Source organism: Sapajus apella, unplaced genomic scaffold (assembly GCF_009761245.1).
Source record: "Sapajus apella isolate SASKATOON/1434 unplaced genomic scaffold, GSC_monkey_1.0 scaffold60, whole genome shotgun sequence".
In the NCBI taxonomy this organism is placed as follows: Eukaryota; Metazoa; Chordata; class Mammalia; order Primates; family Cebidae; genus Sapajus; species Sapajus apella.
The window spans coordinates 9,451,662-9,465,443 of NW_022437000.1; the positions used below are offsets into that span (position 1 = coordinate 9,451,662).

General features: G+C 40.4%; 1 protein-coding gene across 1 annotated transcript in view; it reads left to right on the forward strand.

Moving 5' to 3' along the window:
- Positions 1-10,958, forward strand: part of MYO16 (myosin XVI) — a 563,966-nt gene extending 553,008 nt beyond the window's left edge. The window contains exon 35 of the mRNA XM_032246200.1: positions 9,545-10,958. Within this exon, the coding sequence (XP_032102091.1) occupies positions 9,545-9,772 (228 nt within the window). The 3' untranslated portion in view covers positions 9,773-10,958. The remainder of the gene's footprint in view (positions 1-9,544) is intronic.
- The last annotated feature ends 2,824 nt before the right edge of the window (positions 10,959-13,782 follow it).

Sequence of the window (13,782 nt, forward strand, 5' to 3'; positions counted from 1 at the left end):
GGACCACCCACACCCTGTGTGATTTCAGAGCAGCTGAGCATTTTTAATAAGTTCCCAGAGCTTTCTAGTGTTTAAAAGTCCCTTCACTGAATCTGTGAATGTGAAATAAAACTCACGTGTAAGAATGCGTTCAGGGGAAGCCTGGCATTTCTTGGAGGCCCTCTCCTCTCCTCTTTCCTGGGCTTGATGGAGCTGAGGTGCCCTTTTACCCACAAGACTTTTTTTTTTTTTAAATGGACCCACACATTTAATATTGTGTGATAACGTTTCTCCCTTCTCTCAAATGAGGGTCATGCATTCATACTCTTACTCCATTTAAACTCTCTAAGCAAGTACACTGGATACTTTGTGCTGGGTAGAGATTAATTTACTCACCTGAGCCTCCAAGGACACCATAGCCCTGTGAAGCAGTAACTAATTCTATCCACACGCAATAGATCAACATTTCTCCTACCCTTGTAATACACATGATACTTTCTAAATCAAGGAAAAATCCCCTTGACCTTAAAGTTTCTTAAATTATTTCACAACAATGTTAATTAAATGTATAGATGCACAACGTTACACACAATCTCTTTATTCTTTTAGCTTTCATTTCGGCTATAAAACCGAAACAAATTGACCAATTGAGTAGGATAAAAGTCTACAAAAGCAAAAAAAAAAAAAAAAAAAAAAGTTCAATTCACAACGTTGATGTTAAGCATGAGATTTGTTTAGCTGAAATGATGTGACTGTTGGAAACATGTGCACTGATTATTCTATTCATTAAGTTCCGTCAAGCTTCATGTATTTTTCCCACCTTATACCACTGGCTAACCAAACCCCTACCACTATCTCTATCTGAACTGACAGTCAACTTTTGAACATATCCTACTTTGCAATATCACATAGCTTTTCTTGCAGGAAAAAGAATATGTATTGCATATGAAATCCATCTGCTCTTTTCTCATTAACTACAACAATTTAAATAATAACACTTGTAAATAAAATACAAAGACAAAAAATCTCATTGAGCACTAGCTTGAAACGTAGATATTCAAGATGATACAAAGCACAATTACTTTAAAAAGATATCATGAATATATAAATACAAATACATTTTAAATTGTTGAAGGAATTTGAAGACTCCTGAAAATACAAACCTAACTTCAGAAGCATTGCATTTAACAACTGTTTAAATAGGTCACTAAAATCTCTTTATACTGTTTTTTCTCTTACCCCTAAAATTCAAAAAAGCTCTAAGTGTTTTCAATTTTCTTCCTGTAAAAGTTTCTTTAGTTTTGACTCATATATAAATCATAGTTATGTTTTAAGTCCGATGTGTTGCTCAGTAGTTTCAGGGTTGCTTTTTAGTAATAAAAGAATAAATTATGTTATGTTTATAAGAGGCCATAAATCGTGAGAAGTGATTTCATTTAGCATTATTTAATTTAGTCATCAGGACAATCATAATTCAGCAGTGTTCAGGGATTTTATCCAAGTCAAGGAGCTAACCATAGCACAATCCTAACAGCTCATATTTAAACAGCACTCTCTACTTTTTTTCAAGGCATTCTTTTAAGTCACCTGCACATGTGACTCATATAATCCACACCAAGTTGTTACAAGACAGGTACTTTCTTGTGGTCCCTGTTTACAGGTGAGGAAGCCAGTGATGGCTTGCTCAACATTGCACAAGTGCATCACAAACTTGGGTTCCATCCCACGCATTTGGGCTCCAGAGGCCAGGTTTTTCAGCTATACTCAAAACCATCCTCCAATTCCACATGGGGTTGTCATTTCATGTTAGAAAATGAAGTTTAGTGCCATTCCTGTCGCTTGTCTACGTCAAATCCTATGGAAATTCTTCTCCCTGCCTGTCCTTCTCCCCTTTTCTAACTGGTTAGGTACCCTTCTCATTTCTCAATATTCAGACCAAAAGTTAATTAACTTGTGAAGCCTCCTCAGACTTTCCTCCATAAAGCTCCCTTTCCCAGGTAAAAAAAAAAACCACGTCATTTTGCCCTGCTCTGTTTTTGTGCCACGTGTAACACTTTAAGACACTTAGGTGTTTTGTTTGTCATGTTCATGAGGCAGGGAGCCCCTGAGCAGAGGCGTGTGATGCAAGCACCAAGGTTTGCAGGTGTGGAGCCCTTTGTACTTCCCCAGACATGACACTTGCCTCTGCTTCTAAAAGATAATGATTCCGTGTACAAAGACTATTATAAAAGTTCCAGAAAAGAAAATAAGCCACTTGTTATCTGAAGTGGGGATAAGGGCTGAAGATAATAAATATTTTAAAGCAATGGAAAATGAGCTTGAAGTTAAAAGATACCACTATGGCATCCTTTGCACTGTAAACAAATCAGGATAAATTCTACTTGATGTGAAGCCAGCTGACTCCAACCTCACAGTGCCAGCAGCATCCTTAATCCCCAGAGGAAATTTTTTCTGTTTCTGAAGAGAAATGGTATCAAAACTAAAGCTTTTTGTTACAAAATCGCTTTTGCTTTTTTTTGATAATATGTAATTTATTGTGATTGTCAAAAATTGGTAAAGGAAGCCATGAGTGTTTTTGTTGTTACCAGTAGGACCTAAAGTTTAAAGAATGGATAAACACTGATTTACATGATTTTACAGCAATGGAAATTTTAAATACTTCGCATTGTTTTTATAGTATGGGACTGCCATTTAGATAGCTAGCATTAATGATTGCATTTTTTGCTATTTGTTTGAAATTTTAAAGCTTTTTCACTATCTATGAGAAAAGTAATTCTTGTTTTTCAGAATCTAATGAATAAATAGAAATATAGCAGATTAAATATCGTTAAGGAATACTGGTCTCCTGTTCTCATCTTCTATTTCTTGTCTCACAGTTGATAATTTTAAGATGCCCTCTCAACTAGGTTGAAGGTAGTGGCCTATCATACAGTCTTACATAGAATTTTAACCTTCATTATAACATAACCTCTGAAAATTATTTGGTTTTATTTTATTTTTATTTTTTTGAGACAGAGTCTCACTCCATCACCAGGTGCCAGGCTGGAGTGCAGTGGCATGACCTCAGCTCACTGTAACCTCCGCCTCCCGGGTTCAAGCAATTCTCCTGCCTCAGCCTCCCGAGTAGCTGGGACTACAGGCATGCACCACCACGCCCAGCTAGTATTTCTGTGTTTTTGGTAGAGACGGGGTTTCACCATGTTGGCCAGGATGATCTTGATTTCTTGACCTCATGATTCGCCTGCCTCGGCCTCCCAAAGTACTGGGATTGCAGGTGTGAGCCACCGTGCCTGGCCGGTTTTATTTTAAATCAAGATCAATAACGTAAGATGTTAGCATCTTATTTCAGCCATTCTGGCAATGCTTATATACCTCGTGGATTTTACTCAATAGCTGTTGATGTCTATAACAGAAAATAAGAAAATTTCCATGAAATCCCTCAATAAAGGGGTTTATTCTGAATGTTAATTGGTTATTGCAAACATCAGTCAAATTTTTGCTTACCAAAGAACTGTGCGAAGTTCTTGTCTGTTGATTCAAATGTGGTGCTCTGTACTCACTACTTGATTCAAGACATCGATATCCTCATTAAGAAAGGGCTTTCAAAGGGTTTGTGTGAGTAAGTTTCACCTTTTATAAGGTACTTGGGAATTCAGATGTTTTTAGTAAACACTGAGAAGCTTTGAAAGTGTAAGAGAGCATTTTTTTTTCCAAAAAGAGAAGCAATGACTCAAGGGATTTGGACATTTTTTGTCAAAATCCTTCCCGACAAGCCTAATTCAGATGAGCAGCTGCTAAAAGTCACTCTCAGCAGACTGGCACTGCTGCTAGGCTTCTATGGAGTGACTCAAATCTTTAAGTCTGTTCCTATTATGAAGGTTAAACAGAGGGTCGCATCTAGTGTATTTTTGGTCACTATGGAAAACTGCTGAAGAGTTTAGGATTTAGAGGAAATATGGAGTGGATGTATTTTGCGCTTGGTGTGAGCACGGAGTTGTATGGTCTATCAGACACACTAGCATCAAGATAAATGCAGCATATGCCATAAGGGGATGGAAGAGTAACACCAACTGCTGGGTGGAGATTTGGATCCTGTTTGTCTGTTTTTTATGCTTTACATTGTCTTGTTAGGAATTAGTCTCTATTTGTATACCCTTTCCTCTACAGTTCATGCATTCTTTTAGATTAATTGGATATTTATTATTTTGCTGTTATATTAACTTTGATTAAATATTATATTTATTCACAAGAGAAGAAAACGTACATCCTTGACTCATTGCTTCCTAACAGATTTGACAACTTCGACCACTTTTATGATACTGCTAGAACCTTCAGACCTTGAAACTCTGTTTAATCCCAGTAACAGCGTTTTGCAGTTATTGCTAGCATGCACTTGTATTCTTCATGTAATTTAAAGTTTATAAGACATTCTAAGCGTATAATTTATATTTACTTATGGGTCCACTAATTCCCGTGTTCTTAGTTCCCTCTTACATTTCCATTTCTTCCACCTGGAATCATCTTCTTTTATCAAAAAAAAAAAAAATCTTACTTATTTCTTTCTATCAGTGTGAGAGTTTTGATGACAAATTTTCTCATTTTTATTTGTCCAAAAACATCTTTATTTCTCTTTCTTTTTAAAATGTCTTTATTTCCATAAGTTTTTGGTGAACAGGTGTTATTTGGTTACATGAGTAAGTTATTTAGTGGTGATTCGTGAGATTTTGGTGCATCCATCACCCAAGCAGCATACACTGAACCCAATTTGTAGCCTTTCATCCCTCATCCCCTCCCGCCCTTTCCTTCCAGTCCCCAAAGCCCATTGTGTCATTCTTATGCCTTTGCATCCTCATAGATTAGCTCCCATTTATGAGTGAGAACATACAATGCTTAGGTTTCCATTCCCGAATTAGTTTACTTAGAACAGTAGTCTCCAGTCCCATCCAGGTACCTGCCAATGCCAATAATTCATTACTTTTTATGTCAGAGTAGTATTCCATCATACACACACACACACACACACACACCATATATATCTATACATTAAAGATATATATAATATACATACACCATATGTATCTATACGTTATATATCTATACATTATAGATATATAGAGGGTGTATATATATATATATATGTGTGTGTATATATATCATTATATACCACAGTTTCTTTATCCACTCATTGATTGATGGGCATTTGGGCTGGTTCCACATTTTTGCAACTGTGAATTGTGCTGCTAACATATATGTACACGAATCTTTTTTGTATAATGACTTCTTTTCTTCTGGGTAGATACTCAGTAGTGGGATTGCTGGATCAAATAAAAGTTCTACTTTTATTTCTTTAAGGAATCTCCACACTGTTTTCCATAGTGGTTTTACTAGTTCTCATTCCCAACAGCAGTGTAGAAGTGTTCCCTTTTCATCATGTCCTCACCAAATTTATTATTTTTTGATTTTTTTTGACAATAGTCATTCTTGCGAGAGTAAGGTGTATCACATGTGGTTTTGATTTGCATTTCCCTGATCATTAGTGATGTTAAGCATTTTTTTCATGTGTTTGTTGGACATTTATGTATCTTCTTTTGAGAATTGTCTACTCATGTCCTTAGCCCACTTTGAAAGAAATAGATGACACAAACAAATGGAAACACATCCCATGCTCATAGATGGGTAGAATCAATATTGTGAAAATGACCATATGCCAAAAGCAATCTACAAATTCAATATAATTCCCATCAAAATACCAACATTATTCTTCACAGAACTAGAAAAAGCAATCTAAAATTAATATGGAACCAAAAAGTCCATATAGCCAAAGCAAGACTAAGCAACAAGAACAAACCTGGAGGCATTACATTATCTGATTTCAAACTATACTATGAGACCATAGTCACCAAACAACATGGTACTGTTAGAAAATAGGCAGATAGACCAATGGAACAGAATAGAGAACCCACAAATAAACCCAAATACTTAGAGTCAACTGATCTTCAACAAAGCAAACAAAAACATAAAGTGGAGAAAGAACACCTATTCAAAGAGTGGTACTGAGATAATTGGCAAGCCACATATAGGAGAATGAAACTGGACTCTCATCTCTCACCTCATACAAAAATCAACTCCAGATGGATCAGGGACTTAAATCTAAGCCCTGAAACTATAAAAATTCTAGAAGACAACTTTGGAAAGCCCTTCTCGACATTGGCTTAGGCAAAGAATTTATGACCAAGGACCCAAAAGCAAATGCAACAAGAACAAATAGGCGGAACTTAACTAAAGAACTTTTGTAGGGCAAAAGGAACAGTCAGCAGGGTAAATAACCCACAGAACGGGAGAAAAATCTTCACAATCTATACATCCGACAAAGGACAAATATTCAGAATCTATAAGGAACTCAAACAAATTAGCAAGAAAAAAAAACAATATTATCACTTTCATTTTTGAGGGGTATTTCTTATTCAGTGTAGAATTTTACATTGACCTTTTTTTTCCCGGTAATTCTGGCTTCCAGTGTTTCCATGAAGACATCAACTTTCACTCTTAGGGTAGTTCCTCGCTGGGATGTGCTGGAGAACCAGTCTCCCCCTGATTCTCTCCTAATCCTCTGGCTTGATCCGCCTGCGCCTTTGATTGAGAGGTCTTTGTTCCTTAGCACTGAAAGATGACAGCGGATTCAGCCCTGTGTTTCAGAGCTCCCAGCCTGGCTCTGCAGCCTTGTGCCTCACACAGTTTCAAAATCCAGCAAATGTTTTAAGACAAGACTGGCCACGTACTGGAAGCCATCATCACCCCTGCTTCTGAAGCACCTCTGTCATTGCAGGAGATTTCATTCCGCTTTTTATAAGCTTTAGCCTAAGGCAGCCATCACCCTTGCAGGTGAACAGCTAAAGGAGTGTCCCTTGTGGACAATGTTTGTGCATTTGAGGATGCACAAGTCTCCACTTTGTTTCTTTAGTCAGATGCAACTCCAAGATATCGTGTGGTTTCTCTTTCTTCCAGAAAAGACTCTCTGGATCTGGGGAAGAGCTCAGAATTGGCGGATGTCCTGTGGGGTGGGGGAAGCAGCTGGTAATTATCAGTTCACCTCAAAAAGCTTCACTCCATCTGGAATTTTCTCCATTTGTCAGAATTTCCCGATGCTTTAGAAAAATGATTTCTGTAATTAACTCTTTTTTGAAATTTTTACAATGGGAACAGTAACAATGCTGTAGCCTGTTATTATATCTTATCCAGAAGTGGAAGTTCCCCAGTTTGTTTTCTAAATAAGTGAATATGAAGCTGTGTCATTTAGGAAAGATGATGTCTCAAGAAAGCTTGGGGAAAATAATCAGTTGACATGGTAGAGATATTATTCCGTTGGTTAAATGTTTTTTTCCTAATCTGGTGACATTGTTTTCAAAGATCACTACTGTATGCAGAATGTGTGTCAAGGAACATGAATACGAATGTTCCACATCCACAGTAATGAGGCTGAAGGGAATGTAACCAGCACAGCACACACTGGTGGAGGATGACGGAGGCGCTGGCACACGCTCCTGGAGAAACAGAGATATGACTGTGGTCCCATTCAGAAAAAGAAGGAAAGAGGAACGCGGTGCAGGGGACTCTGATCCTTAGCCTGTCTCAGATCCTGGGCAACGATAGTTGGGTTAAGCACAGTAGAGTCACAGCTAAAAGCATGAACTCTTGGGTCAGGCTACCAGGATCTGTCATTTCCCATGTGACTTTGGGCAGATTACCTGACTGCCCTGCTCCTGTTTCCGCACTTGCAAAATAACAGGACCCACTTTAAGAAGGGCTCTTAAGAGCTGACGAGCTAATGCCTGGGAGGTGCTTAGGAAAGCACCTAGCACATGGGTAGCCAAAGCGTCCACTAAATAACCTCATTTCATGCATGCTCCCACCACCCTGCTTTCTTGGCTCACTCTGCTGAGAGTGGAAGCAATCTGGCTTCCACAAGCATCTGGCCAGCAGAATTTCTCATTTCCAGGTCGTTCTGATGCAGCATTAAAGACTAGCAAAAATGCTCTTTTAAGGGGCCCAGCCTGCTCTGCAGCTCACTCTCTGTTATGTCTAGAGATTGCTTTAGGGACTGAGTAGCCATAGTCCTCTTTTCTACCCTTAAACTTTTCCTTCCTCTCGTTGTCTGTAAATTCAATTGGGGAGGCTCCTTTCACTAATAATCAGCTCCAGTTCTCTAGTTACGGACTGTGAATATGGGTTTGACCTTCGTGCTGTAAACATCATCTCCTTGATCTCAGCGTTGAAAGTCTGCTTTCTTGGGGAAACAGCAGGCTCAGATGTTGGTGTTAGAATTGGCCTGGAACACTAACTACCTTTGCTGCTTTCAAGTGACTCTTTTCTACATAAGATCCAGAACGACTTGTGATCTGTTTTGTTTTATTTTCTCTCATTTTAATGGAGTGGGTTGTGATGAGATCGAAAAGGTACTGGAACAGAGTAGCTGGTGCTTTGGAGTTGATATGAGTCATCTCATTTCCTCTGAATTCTCCCCAGTATTCCCATTCTGTTTTCCAGAGTCTCATGTTTTTTTTTAACCAGTCTAGTCCCTTAGAATTGTCAGAAAAATCGATATCTGCAATGTCCAGCTGCTACAGACATCTGGCATGTGTCAGAGAAAGGGTGACCACACAACCAGCTTGTCTTATGCCCTCGCTGAAGTCAGGGGATAAGCTCGGTCTGCAAGGTGACTCTCCTCGGGATCCATAGTGACACAAGACGACGTGGCCAATACAATTACATGTTTTGATGCTTTCCTGCAAAGGCCTATAGTGTTCCCATCTTTGAGGGCTCAGAGCCTGAGAGACTACACAGTTGCGAGTTTAGCTCGTTGCTTTGTCTCACCACCGCCAAATAGAGCACGCAGCTAGAGACCCTAAAGAGGCTTCAAATATTCTCAGGCACACCTAGCCTGCCTTGAATGAGCTCACTGGATATTTTGGTGACTGCCTTTTGTAACACCTAGTGGTTGAAAACAGTTTCTACATAAGTGTGATTTGATTCCATGCTGTCTAAGAATGATCCCTCATGAGTATGGGTCCATTTTTGGGCAATGCCTTATGGAAGGAAGTGAGGTCATGTAGCCTAATAGTCATGTTTGACTGTTGACTATGTGGACAGATGGAGGAGCAGCTCCAAGGATGGAGTGAAGCTTGAGGAAGCTCTGTTAATAGGAGAATATCTATTATGGATAGAAATTAAATGAAGAAAGCGTACAAGATGCCATAAGAATGTACACCATAATCGAAGGCGTAGGTCAAGCAGACTTTGATTCCTTCTTGCAGCCTTTGCAGGTGCAGCACACATTAACACTCCACCTAGTTCCCAATGTTTCGTAGCAGTCATTGTCTTCTCTCAGCAATTCACAGCCTCCCTAGCCCAGTGCTGCTTCCAGAGGCAGCAGTGCATGGAGACTGCGGAAAGAGGCTGCCTCTTTCAGCTCCAGCCCCGCCGTTTGTATCCAGATGTTGCTATCACACCTCACACTCATTCGTAATATTTGGTGCTACCCTTTTCCCCCACTTTCTTCATCCCACAGGTAATCCATCAGCTGAGGCTCTCAGAGAATGAAAGTGTGGCCCTGCAGGAACTCTTGGACTGGAGGAGAAAGCTCTGTGAGGAAGGACAAGACTGGCAGCAGATCCTGCAGCACGCCGAGCCCCGAGTGCCTCCCCCACCTCCCTGCAAGAAGCCGAGTCTTCTGAAGAAGCCCGAAGGCGCCTCCTGCAACAGGCTGCCGCCTGAGCTCTGGGACACCACCATTTGATGCGGCCTGAACTGCAGACTCACAAAATAGAACTGCCTGCTGATTCCAAGCTGCAACAACAGAAGGCTGCCTTCTGACACGTGCTGTGTCTTCTTTCCACGCATTTAGACAAAAAAAGCACAGGACACAGACGCTAAATATATGAGATCCTGTGTGCGTGTGTGTGTGTGTGCACGCGCACGTGTGTGTGCGTGTGTGTGTGTTCTTTCTTATCCATCTTGTGGTGATACACTCTGATTTTCAGGTTCCTCATTTACGGCTCGGCTCTGTGCTACCTCTAGGTAGCAAGGGAGAGGCTGGGAAAAGTGTGGACGCAGCCAGAGAGAGTGCGTGGTGGAGGAAAGGAGCAATCCATGCACACCCTGTACAGTTGTTTTTCTACTGTTCAACAGTCTGTTTATTGTACTTCCAATGGTTTTATTATAATGCAGTATACAGAACATATATCTTATTTCTTTGTAGGTATTTGTGTTTTATTGGTATGACAAACATGATAATTATTTACATGTTTATTACTGTAATTTTATAACTTTATGCAATTGGTGGTGCTCCCTTTCTTCAAAATACAGATTTTAAAAAATCATTTCTAGATTATTTTTTCCTCCACAGTCCTTTTTTTTTAACCTAAAGCACCTCAAATCTTGAAACTACATTGTTGTTTTAGCTTTGCCAGTGTCACCCCTTGCAAAACTATGAATGGAGTCCCATGTTTTAGGTGTTACTCATGGATGAGGAGGCTGTTCTTTCCTATGCCCTGTATTTCCGGATAAGTGGATTGTGCACCCTTTAGTTAAATTTCACCTCCCGACTTCAGCATAGGTCACAGGCAATCACATGGCACTCAGTTAAACACGTATGGCCTCAATCCATAGCTGGTGGCGTAAAATGGTCACATTCATTCAAAGGCCTGAATAGTACAGATGAGCACACTGCCGTGCACTGGTTTGAGCAGCAGGGCCGTGTCACACGATGCTCTCCCCTGGGAGTTACGCTGCATGATTCCCTCGCTGTATATCCTCAACCCTCCCATAATGCAAGGCCTTGTTCATTGATGTGCTTTTGTTGGCTGTTGGAAAGTTCTGAGCAGTGGCTCCAGACCACCTTGTCTTGCTTCTTGGAACTTTTTATTCATACCAGCCTTTGAAAAGTTATTGTGCCAATAAAGAGGTACAACTGTGTTCTTCTACTGCTTTTGTCATTTAGTTATTATTGTCTCCCATGAACTCTTGGGTTTTCTGGTCTGAGAAGTAGGGGCAATGAAGTGGTTTCAACCAGAACCCCTTCATGTGGGGCCCACAGCATTTTACAAACTTTAGACACCAATGATTTGTCTTACAGTATAGGCTTTATGATGATTCAGGTATGGTGAGACCAACAGGTCTGGAAGGGAGTCCCATTGAAAAGAAGGTCTGTCATACTAGAAATCCCAGAGAAGGGAGCACATACTGCCATCGGAGGGCCCACCAAGGTCAGCCAGGAAGCAGAGAGCATGGGGGGGGCGTTTTATTTTAGTTTGCACAACACTAGGAAAGGGTGTGGCAGGATAAGCAGGCATAGAACTGGCTGCTTTGAGAAATGTCGGTGGATTCTGGGGTGGAGGAACCTCACCTACCTGTCCCGGACCTGGCCTGGAGGTGATTAGGGTGGTGGAGGGTGGTCTGGAATGACAGCTCTATGAGGAGAGCCCACAGGGGAGGCTCTCCAGGGATGTGGACTCCAGATTGGTGGACTTGTATTTGAAAATCATGTTCTGGGGTGAGTCATCCCTGTCTTTTGGACAGGGCTAACCCTGGGAAGGGCAGTTCCTCCAAGGTCATCAGGGCCCCAGATGCGAAAGCATCAAACCCAACAAACAAAAGCACTTGGTGAATATGTAGTTACTGCAGCGCTGCTTCAGCCAGCCAACAACCACAGGAAGTGTTCTGCTTGACCTCCAGCCTGGCGGCACTTGAGCCCCACTCCCTGCCTGTTTCTCTCATCTCTGTCCCTTCTGACTTCCAACCCCAGCCAGGAAGCAATGAAAGACGCCCACTTTCCCTTGATCCACGGCTTCCTGGGCCAAGCTTTGCACACAGTAGGCACTTAACGATCTTGGCTGAATTAAAACTTTGAATTGCATTCCTCCTCCCCACAATACATCTAGGCCAGGATGAAAAATAAACCGTTCAAGCACTGCACATTGCAAGAACTTAAGTGTTCTCTGAGCGTTGTGGCAAATCGGCTTTTTCAGTGAGGGCTGCTGCAACAAATTGCCAGAGGTGGGGTGGGAATCCAATTCAGCTTCAAGCATGGATTCCCACAGTTCGGAAGCCCAGGAAGTCTAAGATCAAAGTTTCTGCAGATCCCGTGTCTGGTGAGGGCCTGCTTCCTGGATTGCAGATGGCCATCTTCTCATCATAGCCTTACATGTTCAGAGAAGAAGGGGAGGAAGCTCACTCTCTGGTGTCTCTTCTTATAATGGCATGAATTCCATCATGAGGGCTCTGCCCTCATGACCTAATCGTCTCCCAAAGACCCTACCTACAAATTCCATCATACTGGGGATCAGGGTTTCAACACAGGAATTCTGGGAAGACATAGTACAGTCCAAAGCACTGACATATGCCTACAAGGTAATTTTTATCATTTTTGTATTGATACTGAAATTGAAGCTTATAGCTTTAAGTAGTCCATTAGAATATAAACTCTCATCTTTATGATTCCAATGTCCATGCCATCTTAATTTGATATACAGAAATTGCCAACTATTGTATAAAAGTATACGCAAAATCATGATGCATGACCATTGTAGGGAGACCTCACATGAAGTAAGGAAGTCACAAACCACATATATGTGTGTCCAAACCACACAACTCTCTATTAGCCCAAGTTGAAGCATGGAGGCCTGTGTCATTGTTAGGTAAACCTGGCAGTCACCTACGAGGGTACTATGATCATCGTGAACATGAAAAAGTTAACCTCTGTGGTAGACCCTCTGCTTCATTTAAGATTTGTTGACCTTCAGACACTAGAAGCCAAACCCTAGTAGATAGATTGTAGATAGAGTCTTTAAACACAATCTTCTAAATCAGTGTAGACAGACCCTTTAAACACAATCTCCGTAATCAGTAAGCAAGCCATTTGTGTTTAGTTGTGTGGTTTCTCCGCCGTGGAAAGAGATGCAGTATGTGTTGGTCACTATGTTAGGACCATCTGATTGTGCTTGTTCTACTTACATGATGTGAGAAGCAGCAGAGGCTCAAAAGCATTCACAGCCAGGACAGCAGTCCGAAGATTAATAGTCTCAAAATACAAAGTCTGAGGCTTTGTGTGGATTGAAGTTACCCTCAGAATGGCTCTCTAATGATTATGCTTTGTCAAGAAAATAAAGAGGTACTATTCCGGGCAATAAAGCACTGAATATTATTCTAAATAAGCAAGATCTCGGCTCTTATGTGTGTTTGCAAAATATTTAATGGTGGTATTTTAATTGCCATCAGACCATAAGGTATGAATTAGGATATATTATTGAGGCTGCAACCTTATGTTTAGCAATATAATTGGTATGAATTATTACCCTATGTTTAAACACTGCCCACTCCTCTTGCTTTTTTTAAAAAAATTATTTATGAGAGCGCTCTAAAAACCACTATCCAAATGTGTATAATGAGTTAAAATGATTTAAAATGTATTTTCCAGGATGGAAAAATATATCATCACTATTCTTAAATAGTGGTATCTAATTTAGTAGAATTATGCTTATATAAATCTACTCAGTAAAAGCAACAACCAATTAAAATCTAAGATTTATGAATGGACTTCACAAATAAACATTACACAACTTGGACAAAAGGTATATTATGAATTCCATAGTCTGAAAGGATGGATGAACTTTTGTCAGTTTCCAGCCAGACATCAAACTTAACTCATATCACAATAAAGGACATGAGCGTATTTAATAATAACGTTCTCTACAGGACAAACCTCACCCATCAACCATCACTTGGAACTGCTCATTTTTTTCTAATCAT